At 53.5% G+C, this 14,708-nt stretch overlaps 1 protein-coding gene across 2 annotated transcripts; it reads left to right on the top strand.

Annotated features, from left to right (window-relative positions):
- Positions 1-987: 987 nt before the first annotated feature.
- Positions 988-12,824, top strand: PROSER3 (proline and serine rich 3). 2 transcript variants are annotated; one of them, XM_025367692.1, is made up of 12 exons: positions 988-1,066; positions 2,533-2,629; positions 2,914-3,116; positions 5,437-5,564; positions 5,675-5,775; positions 8,294-8,376; positions 8,466-8,605; positions 10,195-10,376; positions 10,494-11,487; positions 11,577-11,658; positions 11,826-11,995; positions 12,198-12,824. In XM_025367692.1, exons 1-11 carry the CDS (start codon positions 1,056-1,058, stop codon positions 11,965-11,967), a joined length of 2,163 nt encoding a protein of 720 aa, XP_025223477.1. In that variant the 5' UTR covers positions 988-1,055; the 3' UTR covers positions 11,968-11,995; positions 12,198-12,824. The 2 variants fall into 2 exon arrangements, with proteins under 2 accessions (XP_025223477.1, XP_025223478.1); XM_025367693.1 differs by having other exon boundaries at positions 5,672-5,775; positions 11,226-11,487; positions 11,826-12,623.
- The last annotated feature ends 1,884 nt before the right edge of the window (positions 12,825-14,708 follow it).

Raw genomic sequence — 14,708 nt, 5'->3', positions numbered from 1 at the left:
ACTTGGCCATTTATTAAGCGCTTGCTGGATGCCTGGCAAATGCTGTCAAGAAGATGTCATGAAGATTCCCCAATTTCCAGAAGGGGAAACTAAGGCTGAGGCAGCGGAGCCTTGCGGGTGTGGGGAGCACAGCGCGGTGATTGGGGCCCAGAGCCCAAGAGGCCCACAGAAGAGTTTCCAGTCCCTTTAATCCATTGCCTCCCCGCTGGCAGGTCTGAGGATGACGCAGATGGAGGTCTTAGGAGCAGATTCCTGGGGAATGCGGTAGCCCGGCCAGGATGTCAGGAGGACATAGAACAGGCCCTCCCTACCCTCATCCTCAGCCGGGCCTTGGGCCCAGTCCCCCGGCAGGCCGGGCCTAATTCTGTGCCTCTGACTCAGCCTCTGGTGTGCACCGGCCAGGGGGCGCGAACATGAACAGTTCAGGCTGGCCCCCCGGGGGCCGCGCGCTGGGGCTCGAAATAGCTCATTTTGATCCCGCTACCTCGGCCAGGAGCCCAGACCTGGCAACTGATGCAACCAGCTGCTCCTGCAGCAAGAAGTAAGTGGTTAGATGACCACCGGGACGGTCTGATTGGCCCAACTGATGGGGGAATAGCTGTTAGAGAGGGAACACAGCGCCCCCCGCCCCCACGCCATTGCCCCTGCAACAGAAAGAATGGTAGTTAGACCGGAGTCGGGACAGGACTTCTGCAGCAAGAAGGCGCTTAAAAACTTGGACTTTTAAGCGAGGGTACTTTAGATCACCTCCTAACCTCAGGCCCAGCCTCAGATCCTTCCCATTGGTGCACGATCTTGCCAATTACTGCTACACGCGGCAGGTTCTCCAATCAAACGCGCCCTGTCGGGCAGGCAGTCGTCCCAGCCAATCGTGAAGCACCTCCCTCCGGGTACTTTTGTTTCCTCTCTTTCATTGGTCGCCTTGGAGGCCGCTCACCGCCTGCGCGGGCACAGAGAGGGGCGGGGCTGACAGGGCGTTGCTAAGCGACGGAGATGCGCGCGCGGCCTGTTTGGTGAAGGAGCAGAGCGGGCGGAAGCGCGGAGGGAGCCGCGGGATGGATCCCAGGTGAGGCCGATCGCTCTTCCAGGGAATAAAGGAGGCTGGGGAGGACCAAGGGCGAGAGCAGCACAGCCTGGGGACGGGCGGGATAGGGTCTGTAGTCGCCTGGGCTCCACCGCACTGGAACTACAACTCCCAACATGCTCCACAGCCGTTGGCTGCTCCAGCCGTAGCCTTCAGCATTCCGGGGGTCCCCGAAGAGTCTTATGTTCCTTTCTGAGTGGCCCCAAGGGATTATTTCCGCTAAAGGTGTCCAAGGAAGGCTTGAGATCTGAATTTCTTAATTTTGAAATGGCCCCCAGACACGCCTGGGCGTTGTCTTTGAACTTTCTCGGGGAGGCGGAGCCCAGTGGATCCTGGGGCTTGTAGTCCATCTACCCTTTGCCTTCGTGTCCCCAAGAATTTATGGGAAATGCTCGGTGATAAAGTCCAGCCGTGGTTCTTTTTTTTTTTTTTGAGACAGAGTCTCTCGCTCTGTTGGCCCAGACTGGAGTGCAGTGGCACAATCTTGTCTCACTGCAACCTCTGCCCCCTGGGTTAAAGCCATTCTCATGCCTCAGCCTCCCAAGTAGCTGGAGCTACAGGCTCCCCCCACCACGCCTGGCTAATTTTTTATATTTTTAGTAGAGACGGGATTTCGCCATGTTGGTAGGGCTGGTCTCGAACTCCTGACCTCAAGTGATCCACAGGCCTCGGCCTCCCAAAGTGCTGGGATTGCAGGCCTGAACCACCACGCCCGGCGAGCCGCGGTTCTTAACCTGAGCTCTACTTCACAATCATCTGGGACGCTGCGAAAAAGACACGGAGACTCAGCCCCACTAATAGATGTCCTGATTCTGTTGGTCTGGAATGGGAACCGCGCGTCTGTAACGTTGAAAAGCCCCTCCTAGACTGGATCCAGGGTTGAGAACTACCGGCTACTAGTTCCTGAGTTGCTCCCTGTTAAGACTGCTCCAGCCGGGCGCGGTGGCTCAAGCCTGTAATCCCAGCACTTTGGGAGGCCGAGACGGGCGGATCACAAGGTCAGGAGATCGAGACCATCCTGGCTAACACGGTGAAACCCCGTCTCTACCAAAAAAATACAAAAAAAAAAAACTAGCCGGGCGAGGTGGCGGGCGCCTGTGGTCCCAGCTACTCGGGAGGCTGAGGCAGGAGAATGGCGTAAACCCGGGAGGCGGAGCTTGCAGTGAGCTGAGATCCGGCCACTGCACTCCAGCCTGGGCGGCAGCGTGAGACTCTGTCTCAAAAAAAAAAAAAAAAAAAAAAAAAAAAAAGACTGCTCCAGGGGCGGGCTCCCAGGACTCACTCTTCCACTGTCGCTATCCTGAGTGTGCAGCGGTGCTTCATGGAAATGACAGCCCCTCTCCTCCAGGAATCTATGGCAATTGTCCGGTTCTGCCCTCCTCTAATGTCCCCCTCCCCAGGGCTGCAGCAAAATCACATGCTGCCTGAACTCCACTTTCCTCTTGCAGCCTGCCAGTTTTCTCCATTCAAGATAGTCCCTTTGGAGATGCGCCCCTGGGTCGAAGCCACTACTGGCCATCCCGGAGCCAGACCTGGTGTCCCAAGGTGAGGACCCCCCTCAAAGAGTGCTGAGTGCCGGCCCAGTAGCAAGAGAATGACCTCTAGAGGGTAGGAAGACATGTGACCTTCTCCCCTCCCCATGGCCCTGCCCTTGTCCCCCTCTCTACCACCTAGATTCCTCATCCGAGCCCCCATCACACTAGGTTGTTATCATTACAGGATGTGTTTCTTCCTCTCTGGACTAAGACTTCGTGTGTGTCTTGGTTCCCCTGCAGGGATGACCCATCAGGCCTCATACTTTTTCTTTTTGTGCTTTTCCCCGATCTTAGACCCTGAGCCCATCCAGGTCTCAGAGATCCAGGCTCCCACAAGTTCCCAAGGCTCTAGCCACAGGTCCCAACTCCCCTGAGCTGTTTGAGGAGTCCTGGCCATCCAGTTCAGGGACCCCTTCCCCGCCCAGCACCACTGAGGGACAGATGGGGGCCTCCCCAGCACCCACCCTGATTGACAGCGGGGACTCCGTGGTGGCCAAGTAAGTACCAGCGGCCCTGGGGGAAAAGGAGGCTTTGGGTTAGAGGGAGGGAGAAGGCATGCAGTAATAATCATCATCAATAATCAAAAACCAGAGCTGTTTCTGCAGCACTCTTTTAGGACCAGACACTTTGTGTGTGTTAAGAACTCTGGCGCTAGACTGCCTGAGTTCAAATCCCAGCTCTGTCATTTAACTCTATGTATGATCTTGGCCTCAGTTTCTTTATCTCTTTTCATTTATTTATTTATTTATTTAGAGAGAGGGTCTTGCTCTTATGCTCAGGCTGGAGGTCAGTGGTGCAATCACAGCTCACTATAACCTTAAACTCCTGGGCTCAAGCCATGCTCCCACCTCAGCCTCCTGAATTGCTGGGATTACGGGTGCATGCCACCACACCTAGCAAACCTCCCGCCTTGGCCTCCAAAAAGTGCTGTGATTACAGGCCAGACTTACATGCCCAACCTCAGTTTCTTTATCTCTAAATTGGTTGGTTTTTTTTTTAATGGAGTTTCACTCTTGTTGCCCAAGTTGGAGTCCAGTGGCATGATCTTGGCTCACTGCAATCTCTCCCTCCTGGGTTCAAGTGATTCTCTTGCCTCAGCCTCCCAAGTAGCTGGGATTACAGGTGCCCACCACCATGCCTGGTTAATTTTGTGTATTTTTAGAAGAGATGGGGTTTCACCATGTTGGCCAGGCTGGTCTCAAACTCCTGACCTCAGGTGATCCGCCTCAGCCGCCCAAAGTGCTGGGATTACAGGTGTGAGCCACTGCCAGGCCTAAACTGGGTATACTAATAGTACACCTCCCCTAGGGCTGTTTAAGCTTTCAATGAGTTGCTATCTGTAATGATCTCTAGCAATGCTTCTCACATAGTGACCACTTAGATTTGTAGAATACAGGTTCAGCTGCTGTAACAAAGAGTCCCAAATTCATTATGGCTGAAACAAGATAGAATTTATTCCTGGCCGGGCGCGGTGGCTCACGCCTGTAATCCCAGCACTTTGGGAGGCCGAGGCGGGCGGATCACAAGGTCAGGAGATCGAGACCACGGTGAAACCCCGTCTCTACTAAAAATACAAAAAATTAGCCGGGCGCGGTTGTGGGCGCCTGTAGTCCCAGCTACTCGGGAGGCTGAGGCAGGAGAATGGCGTGAACCCGGGAGGCGGAGCTTGCAGTGAGTCGAGATCGCGCCACTGCACTCCAGCCTGGGCGACAGAGCGAGACTCTGTCTCAAAAAAAAAAAAAAAAAAAAAAAAAAAAAAAAAAAAAAAAAGAATTTATTCCTCCCTCACCTGCAGTCCAGGCAGAAGCCACCAGGGATGACGTGGCAGCCCATAGTTGAGATGTCAGGGACACAGGTTTCTTCTGTCTTGTTGCCATCCCAACTCTAGACCGTTGCCCTTTCCTTTATGGTGCAAATGGCTTTCAACCACATCAGCTTTCCAAAATCACATTTCACACCCTGTTTGTCAAGAACTTAGTCACGCGGTCACAAGGCTACAAGGGTACCTGGTAAATATAGTCCATAGGAGAGCGGCTGTGTGCCCAGCTAAAAGTTACATTCCTGGTCGGACACAGTGGTTCATGCCTGTAACCCCAGCACTTTGGGAAGCCAAAGCGGGAGGATCCCTTAAGCCCAGGAGTTCCAGATCAGCCTGGGCAACATGGCAAGACCCCGTTTCTACTAAAAATACAAAAATTGGCAGGGCTGCGGTGACTCACGCCTGTAATCCCAGCACTTTGGGAGGCCAAAGTGGGTGGATCACTTGAGGTCAGGAGTTTGAGACCAGCTGACCAAAATGGTGAAACTCCATCTCTACTAAATTAGCTGGGCATGGTGGCACACATCTTTAATCCCAGGGACTTGGGAGGCTGAGGCAGAAGAATCACTTGAACCGGGAGGCGGAGGTTGCAGTGAGCCAAGATCACGCCATTGCACTCTAGCCTGGGCAACAAGAGCAAAACTCCATCTCAAAAAATAAACTAATTAATTACAAATAAATAAATAAAAATACAAAAATTAGCCAAGCATGGTGGCATGCACCTGTGTCCCACCTACTCAGGAGGCTGAGGAGAGAGGATTTCTTGAGCCCAGGAGTTGGGGGCTGCAGTGAGCTATGATTGCACCAGTGCCCTCCAGCCTGGGTGACAGAGTGAGACCCTGTCTCAAAAACAGTTATGTGACTATATAAGAAAGAAAAGCAGATATTGAGGAATAGCTACCAGGCTCTGCCATGGTGCTTGGTATACGTTGGTTGCTATGATTATTCTTATTTGGCTCTCCTCACTCTACTCACTTGCTATCCCCTGATGTTCACAGGTATATAAATAGGTTCCGCCAGGCTCAGCCCACCAGTCGAGAGGAGCGCCAGCCTGCAGGCCCAACCCCAGCTGACTTTTGGTGGCTGCGGTCTGACTCTCCAGACCCTAGCAGTCAAAGTGCAGCAGGTACCTCCTTCAGTGCCATCCACCACCCGCACCCCTAAACCTTTGCTGATCAATGCCCCCAGCAGCCACTCCTCCTGGCCCTCATACCCTTAACTGGGGCTTCTCAGCAGGAGCCAACAAACCAGAAGGAAGACCCCATACAGCTGTCCCTACTGCGGCCAAGGCGACCAGTGCATCCCACGCTGTGGCTCCGCTTCAGGAAATAAAGCAGGTGACATCCCCATTCACTCCCTCCCTTGTGTGCCTGAACTGACAGCACCAGCCCTGGGATAGAATTAGATCAGGAGCAGCGGCTCACACCTGTAATCCCAGCACTTTGGGAGGCCAAGGTGAGAGGATTGCTTGAGGCCAGGAGTTCAAGACCAGCTTGGGCGACATGGTGAGATTCTGCCTCTACTTAAAAAAAAAAATTAAAATAAAAGAGCCAGGTGTGGTGGTATGCACCTATAATTCCAGCTACTTGAGAGCCTGAGGCTGGAGGATGGCTTGAGCCTCGGAGTTCAAGGCTGCTGTGAGCTGTGATTGTGCCACTGCACTCCAGCCTGGGCAATAGAGCAAGACCATGTCTCTATTTAAAAAAAAAAAAAAAGGCCGGGCGCGGTGGCTCACGCCTGTAATCCCAGCACTTTGGGAGGCCGAGGCAGGCAGATCATGGGGTCAGGAGTTGAGGACTAGCCTGACCAACATGGTGAAACCCCGTCTCTACTAAAAATACAAAAATCAGCCGGGCATGGTGGTGCGCACCTGTGATCCCAGCTACTTAGGAGGCTGGGACAGGAGAATCACTTGAACCGGGAAGCGGAGGTTGCAGTGAGCTGAGATATAGCGCCAGTGCACTCCAGCCTGGTGACAGAGCAAGACTCTGTGTCAAAAAAAAAAAATAAAAATTAAAAAGAATTAGAGCTGATCCTCATTTCAAGGAAGCTAAAACAGAAAAGGAGGATTTGCTGGCTAATGTAATTGAGAAATCCAAAAGTAGATGTTTCCAGAAATGCCTGGATCCAGGTGTTTGAATAATGTTGGGAGAGACCCAACTCTCTCTAGGCTCACGCTTTTTTTTTTTAAGAGACAGAGTCTTGCTCTGTCACTCAGGCTGGGGTACAGTGGCGCCATCTCGGCTCACTGTAGCCTCTGCCTCTTGGGTTCAAGCAATTCTCCTGCCTCAGCCTCCCAAGTAGCTAGGACTATAGGTGCACACCACCACACCCAGCTAATTTTTTTGTATTTTTTTAGTAGAGATGGGATTTCACCATGTTACCCAGGCTGGTCTCGAACTCCTGAGCTCAGGCAGTCCGCCCGCCTCAGCCTCCTAAAGTGCTAGGGTTACAGGTGTGAACCACCAAGCCTGGCCTTTTTTTTTTTTTTTTTTTTTTTTTTTTTTTTAATTAGATAAGGTCTTACTCTTAGGCTGGAGTGCAGTGGCACAGTCATGGCTCACTGCAGCCTTGAACTCCTTGCAACCTTCGCCTCCTGAGTACCTGGGACTACAGGCATGCGCCACCATGCCCAGTTAATTTTTTGGTTTTTTTTTGTGGAGATGGGATCTTACTTTGTTGTCCAGGCTGGTTTCGAACTCCTGGGCTCAAGCAATCCTCCTGCCTTGGCCTCCTAAAGTGCTGGGATTGCAGGTGTGAACCACTGCACTCAACCTTTTTTTTTCTTCTTCTTCTTCTTTTTTATTAGACAGGATCTTACTCTGTCACCCAGCCTGGAGTGCAGTGGCACAATCATGGCTCACTGCAGACTTGAACTCCTTGAACTCTTTGCAACCTTCACCTCCTGAGTACCTGGGACTACAGGCATGCGCCACTGTGCCCAGCTAATTTTCTGTGTTTTTTTTTTTTTTTTTTTGTAGAGATGGGATTTTAGTTTGTTGTCCAGGCTGGTCTCGAATTCCTGGGCTCAAGCAATCCTCCTGCCTCGGCCTCCTAAAGTGCTGGGATTGCAGGCGTGAGCCACCACGCCCACCTCTGTGCTCCTCTTTTTTGGGCTCAGTCCCAGGCGGGCTTTCCCCTCATGGTAGCCAGGATGGCCCTCGGGGTCTCTAGGCTCCCACGGTCCCAGCTCCATGACTCCAGTGGAAAGTGGGGGCTTTTCTAATTGCTCCATCCGAAGCCCCAGGGCTCACTGTGATTCACTCATCATTGAGCCAACCACTGTGAACCAGAGGAGAGAATGCTCTTATGAGTCAGCTCTGATCTGGGAGGTGGGATCCATCCTACTCCAACCATGATTTGTCCATGAAAGGTGCTGATCCGCTGGGCTTGGTGGCTCACGCCTGTAATCCCAGCACTTTGGGAGGCTGAGGTGGGTGGATCACCTGAGGTCGGGAGTTCGAGACCAGCCTGACCAACATGGAGAAGCCCCGTCTCTACTAAAAATACAAAATTAGCCGAGCGTGGTGGCACATGCCTGTAATCCCAGGTACTTGGGAGGCTGAGGCAGGAGAATTGCTTGAACCCAGGAGGTGGAGGTTGCTGTGAGCCGAGATCATGCCATTGCACTCCAGCCTGGGCAACAAGCGAAACTCCATGCCCCCCGCCCCCCAAAAAAGGTGCTAATCCAAAGGGCAAAACTGGGTCTGTCCTCCCTGAGGAGGAGGAGCAGATCCTAAGCTGACACGTGAGGTTACCAAGGGTGACACAGCCTGCATTCCAGGCCCTCTGTTTAGAACGCTTTTCCCAACAGCCTTTGGGTTGGGGCTGGCGTCTGACCCTGTCACCCTGCAGAATCTCAACACATGGAACTCATCCCTGCTGGACCTGGAGACGCTGAGCCTACAGAGCAGAGCTGCCAGGCTGCTCAAACGCAGGTGCCTGTACCCCCGCCCCCATCACCCTTCCCACTGCAGCTCCACATGGCCCAGACCTCCATTGCCTCACTCCTGCCTTCTCCCTGCAGCAAAGCCTCCATCTCCTCCTCCTCCCTCAGCCCCAGCGATGCCAGCACTTCCTCATTCCCCACCAGTTCCGATGGCCTCCCTCCCCTCTCGGAGACCTTCATCCCTGACTCCAGCAAGGGCCCTGACCCCAGGGCACCCGGTAAGGGCTGAGAGGCAAGGACTGAGGGAAGCCTGGGTGCAAATCTGAGCTCTGCCACTGACCAGCTATGGGACTTTGGGCCTCTCTGGGCCTTGTTTCTCCAGCTGTAAAACAGGGATAAAAAGGCCAGGTGCAGTGGCTCAGGTGTGGAGGCTGAGGCGGGAGGATTGCCTGAGCTCAGGAGTTTGAGACCAGCCTGACCAATGTGGCGAAACCCAGTCTCTACTAAAAATACAAAAATTAGCCGTGCGTGGTACATAGTGGTGCTTGGTGGTGCATGCCTGTAGTCTCAGCTACTCAGGAGGCTGAGGCAGGAGAGAATCACTTGAACCCAGGAGGCTGAGATTGCAGTGAGCTGAGATTGTGCCATTGCATTCCAGCCTGGGTGACAGAGAGAGACTCTGTCTCAAAAGTAAAATAAATAAATAAATAAATAAATGGTGCCATCACAGTGCAATTGCTGTGCTCAAGCAATCCTACAACCTCAGCCTCCCGAATAGCTGGGACTACAGGCATGCACCACTATGCCCAGCTAATTGTTTTTATTTTTTCATTTGTTGAGATGGGGGTCTCACTGTGTTGCTCAGGCTGATCTCGAACTCCTGGGCTCAACCATCCCCCCACCCCCTCAGCTTCCCAAAGCACTAGGATTACAAGAATGAGCCCAGCTGGTTTTGAATAGGGAAGCCAGGGAAGGTGACCAAGATCTGATGGATGTGAGAGAATGCACCGTGCGATAATTGAGGGAAGAGCATTCCAGGCAGACGGAGCCACAGGTGTAAAAGACAAAGCTTTCACCTTTTACCAGGAGAGATGTGCAGCTAAGGGAGGGTTCCTAAGCACGAAGGGCCTGGTCTGACTCGGGTATTCACAGGCTCCCTCTGGCTGAGAGTAGGGAACAGATTTGGAGGACAGTAGAGAGGCCAGGGAGGTTGCTTGAGAGTCCAGGTTGGGTGAGTGGGGCTGGAGCAGGGCGAGGGCTATAGAGGGTGGGGGAGTGGGTGGATTCTGGGGAATATGTCTTCTGGTCACTGCTGTAACTCCAATGTCCAGAACAGCTCAATAAATATTTGTTGAATGAGACCAGGCGCTGTGACTCACACCTGTAATCCCAGCACTTTGGGAGGCCCATGTGGGACGATGATGGCTTGAGCCCAGGAGTTTGAGACCAGCTTGGGCAACAAAGCAAGACCCCGTCTCTACAAAACAATAAAAATTACCCCCGTGTAGTGGCGCATGCCTTTAGTCCCAGCTACTCAGGAGGTTAAGGCAGGAGGATTGCCTGAGCCCAGGAGGTCGAGACTGCAGTGATCTCACCACTGCCCTCCAGCCTGGGTGACAGAACAAGACTCTCTCTATAATAAACAAAGACTTGAATGATGACAGGTGGAGAAGCCCAGGAGTGCTCTGCTCCCCTGACTTTGACCGCTTCCCTTCTTCCCACCCTAGAGAGGAGCTGGGATGGTATCGGAGAGCCTATCTGAGTAACCCCCTGCACAGTTGGAGGGCGTGTGTGCAGGCTGTCATGGGGTTGCTGATCTCGCTGGCCCCTGCCTCACGCTGTCCTCTCTACCTCCCATCCCCTACAGCATCCCCGGCACCAGCCCAGGCCCCCATCCCTGCTCCAGCCCCAGCCTCCTCCCAAGCACCCCTTCGGCCAGAGGATGACATTCTGTACCAGTGGCGGCAGCGGCGGAAGCTTGAACAGGCTCAGGGAAGCAAGGGTGACAGAGCTTGGGTGCCACCTCTGACCCCTGCCCTTCGCACTCTGGTGAGTCGAGGGAGGGAGAAGCCTGGTGGGAGCTGGAGGAGGGGCTGGATCTGAGGGGGACTGAGGACCCTCCACCCTCTCTAGAGAGGGTCTCAGATCTCTCTTATCTGTCTACAGACCTCTCCTGCTCCAGTGGAGACCCTCGGTTCTCTGGGGACACAGCCTAACCATGTCCCACTGTGGAGCAGTGTGGCCGGACCTGGTCCACCAGAGGCCTTCTATATGGAGAGACTTCCTTTTCCCTCGATGTCCTCTCCACACATCTTTTGGGCCCCCAGCCCCCACGGGTTCTTCTGCACCCCACAGTCTGGGCCTTGGGTATCTCTTGGGGCTGTTCCTCCCATGCAGTCAGCCTCCACCCTAGCACATCTGGGCTCCACCCTCATGCCCCCAGCTCCCCTGGCCTCCACCCTTGCACCCCCAGCCTCCACCCCGGCTCCCCTGGCCTCCACCCCAGCTCCCCCAGCCTCCACCCCGGCTCCCCTGGCCTCTACCCCTGCACCTCCAGCCTCCACCCTTGCATCCCCAGCTGTTCCCCAGGACCTACCCATCCCTGAGCCAAGCAGCTGTGCCCAGCCTAAGAGCCTGAGGTCCACGTCTCGGAGGAGCAGAGCCCCTCGCCAAGAGGCTGCCGAGGGAGTCACTGCAGCTGGCCAAGGACCTGGCCCTCAGCTCAGGGGTGTCCTGGGCCAGGTAGTGGCAGCTCGGCTGTTCCCTGACAGCCTGGAGGACGTTCCTTCTCACTTCGAGGGCCCGCCTCCACCTGAGGCTGGATCTCTGAAAGTTAAGGCCACACAACCCCAAACCAAGGCCACTCGCCCTCCATCTGAATCCCGGTGTCGGGCCAAGGCCGAGTCTCGGAAAGCCAAGGCTTTGCCGCCAGCAGCGGGGTCAGTGATCTGGAAGAGCGAAGCCACTCCTTCCTCTGGATCCTGCTGGCAGCCCGAGGTCCCACCCTCTCCAGCTGAGCAGGCATCCACAGTCAAGGCCTCGCCGCCTGCCTTCCAGGTGGGGTCTCCGGAGGCCCTGGCCCCGCCCCCTCCCTCTGCTGACCACGCCCCCTCGGAGGCCCTGCTCTCCGAGGCCGCCCGGCTGCTGCAGGCTGCAGAAGGTGATGTCCGCTCCCTCCCGGATGTCGGTGGTGGGCCAGCCCCCTAAGAGACCAGCTCCTTGGAGCTCATTCTTTCCTCCCTCCACCAGACTCCGACGGCAGCGAATTCCAGGACGATTCCGTGCTGCAGGTGCTAAGAGCCCAGAGGGCAGAGCTGAGACGGCAGAAAAGGTGACCGATCCTCCATCCCCAGAGTCTATGACACTGGGCCCCCGAGTCCTCTGAGACCCGGTTAGGCACCCAGCCCTCCTCATCCCCTGTTCCAGCACTCCGTCCACAGCCCCAGATCCTAAGCCTGAGCACATATCCCAGCCTCTGCTCTCCCGGCCTTTCTCCAGGGAAGCGGATGCCCGATTATCGTTCCTGTTGGACCAGGCCAAAGACCCGGGATCTTGCTCCCCTCCAGCCAGGTCGCCCCCCAGGTCCCCAAGGAGGCTGCTACGAAGGGAAGGAGCTTCCCTGGAGGCCAGACGACTTTGAATTATACATAGAGATTCTATTTTACGCAGCGAGGTTTGTTTTTTTTGTTTTTGTTTTTTTACACGGTTACTGGTTATCTGTGAGAAAGGGGTTGTTTGGAAAGGCCAAGGGGTCGTGCCAATTTAAGGAAATGCCCCCCACCCTCCTCCGCCCCGTGGCTCTGCCCTGCACCCCCCTTTCCTGACCATGGAAACAAGATCTCCTTTCTGGTTATATCTTCCTTGGGGCAGAGGGGGTTTCAGACAAGACTTCTGGCAAGACTGGGACCCACCTTATCTGACTTCACTCAGGAACCCTGGCTCAAATGGGACCAAAGGATTGTCCTCTGGGGAAGAAGCTACTAGGGTCATTGGAGTGTTGGATGATGGTCAGTCTGTAGCCCACACCTGCTTGAGCAGCAGCAGCGTCTGATGCAGCTGACCCCTCCCTCCTTGAAGCACTTTCCCTCCCGGCTTCCAGCACTTCTCTCTGCACCTCTCTGGTCAGGCCTCATCACTAGCCCAGCATGTCAACTTTGGCATGACCCAGGGCCATAGCGTTGACACCTCTATCTACACCCACCCACAGGTGCTCTTGTCTAGCTTAATGACACTAAACCCCATCTGTATTCTGATAATCCTCAAATATCTATCTCTAATCTAGACCTGGCCCCAAAACCTTGGGCTCCTACCTCATCACCATTTCTACCCAAGCGTTTAAAAGACATCTCAAATTCCATAGGTCCTAAATGTTTCCAATCTTTCCCCCTAAGCATGCTGCTCCCCAACTTTCTTCAGCTCTGTCCTTTGCTGCTCAGACCAAAAACCTTAGAGTTGTCTTTGACTTCTGTCTTTCCCTTCCACCCACAGTTAACCAGCAAATCCTGCCATCTCCACCATTATTTTATTTTATTTTATTTTTTGAGATGGAGTTTCACTCTTATTGCCCAGGCTGTAGTGCAATGGTGTGACCTCGGCTCACTGCAACCTCCACCTCCCGGGTTCAAGCGATTCTCCTGCCTCAGCCTTCTGAGTAGCTCGGATTACAGGCGCCTGCCACCACACCTGGCTAATTTTTTTGTTTTATTTTGTTTTGTTTTGTTTGAGACAGAGTCTCGCTCTGTCGCCCAGGCTGGAGTGCAGTGGCCGGATCTCAGCTCAATACAAGCTCCGCCTCCCGGGTTTACGCCATTCTTCTGCCTCAGCCTCCCCAGTAGCTGGGACTACAGGCGCCTGCCACCTCGCCTGGCTAGTTTTATTTTATTTTTTTTTTATTATTTATTTTTTTTTTTTTGAGACGGAGTCTGGCTCTGTTGCCCAGGCTGGAGTGCAGTGGCCGGATCTCAGCTCACTGCAAGCCCTGCCTCCCGGGTTCACGCCATTCTCCTGCCTCAGCCTCCCGAGTAGCTGGGAGTACAGGCGCCCGCCACCTCGCCCGGCTAATTTTTTTTGTATTTTAGTAGAGACGGGGTTTCACCGTGTTAGCCAGGATGGTCTCGATCTCCTGAACTCGTGATCCGCCCGTCTCGGCCTCCCAAAGTGCTGGGATTACAGGCTTGAGCCACCGCGCCCGGCCTATTTTTTTTTAAGTAGAGATGGGGTTTCACCGTGTTAGCCAGGATGGTCTCGATCTCACGACCTCATGATCTGCCCGTCTCGGCCTCCCAAAGTGCTGGGATTACAGGCTTGAGCCACTGTGCCCGGCCAATGCAGCTTAACTTCTAAAGTTCAGTTAGAAAAGGTGATTTCTCAGCTGGGCATGGTAGCTCGCACCTGTAATCCCAGCACTTTGGGAGGCTCAGATGGACAGATTACTTGAGGTCAGGAGTTCGAGACCAGCCTGGCCAACGTGGTGAAATGTCTCAACTAAAAGTACAAAAATTAGCCAGGCATTGGTGGTGGGTGCCTGTAATCCCAGCTACTTGGGAGGCTGAGGCAGGAAAATTGCTTGAACTCAGGAGGCAGAGGTTGCAGTGAGCCGAGATCATGCCATTACACTCCAGCTTGGGTGACAGAGTGAGACTCCATCTCAAAAAAAAAAAGAAAGATAATTTCTCTTTCTCTCTTTCTCTCTCTCTCTGACACTTGCTTTAGAGGGCCACATTAAAAAAAAAACTAGTTGCCATGCTGGGAAGAGGTTTGGGTTACACAGGTGTATGCACTTATCAAACTTAGCGAAGTGTGTGAATTTCATTGTATGTAAAGTTTACCTCAAAAGAAAATATTGCATGCCAGTTAAAGATACGCCTGTAATCCCACTTCTTTGGGAGGCCAAGGCGGGAGGATCACTTGAGGCCAGGAGTTTGAGACCACCCTGGGCAACACAGCAAGATGCGTCTCTACAAAAATAAATAAGCAAATAAATAGCCAGGTGTGGTGACACACAATTTGTAGTCCCACTACTGGGGATGGAGAGGGGCACTGAGGCGGGAGGTTTACTTTGAGCCCAGGAGTTCAAGGCTGTATTGTAGTGAACTAAGATCATGCCACTGCCCTCCGGCCTGGGCTACAGAACTAGACCCTGTCTTTAAAAAAAAAGAAAAGAGAAAAAAAGTATGTACACTGAGATATTTAGGGAACAATATACCAATGTTGGCAATTTATTTTGAAATGCATCCAGAGATGAGTTGGGTTGATGGATAAATAGGGTAATAGGTAGATGTGAGATAAAGCAAATATAGCAAAATGTTCATGGTAGGATCTAAGTGGTGGATCTAAGTGATGTCCACTGTAAAAATTTTTCAACTTTGCTGTATATTAGAA

This window comes from Theropithecus gelada, chromosome 19, assembly GCF_003255815.1.
Source record: "Theropithecus gelada isolate Dixy chromosome 19, Tgel_1.0, whole genome shotgun sequence".
Taxonomy (NCBI): Eukaryota; Metazoa; Chordata; class Mammalia; order Primates; family Cercopithecidae; genus Theropithecus; species Theropithecus gelada.
Note: the sequence above shows the minus strand (reverse complement) of the source record. Positions and strands in the feature narration are given on the sequence as shown.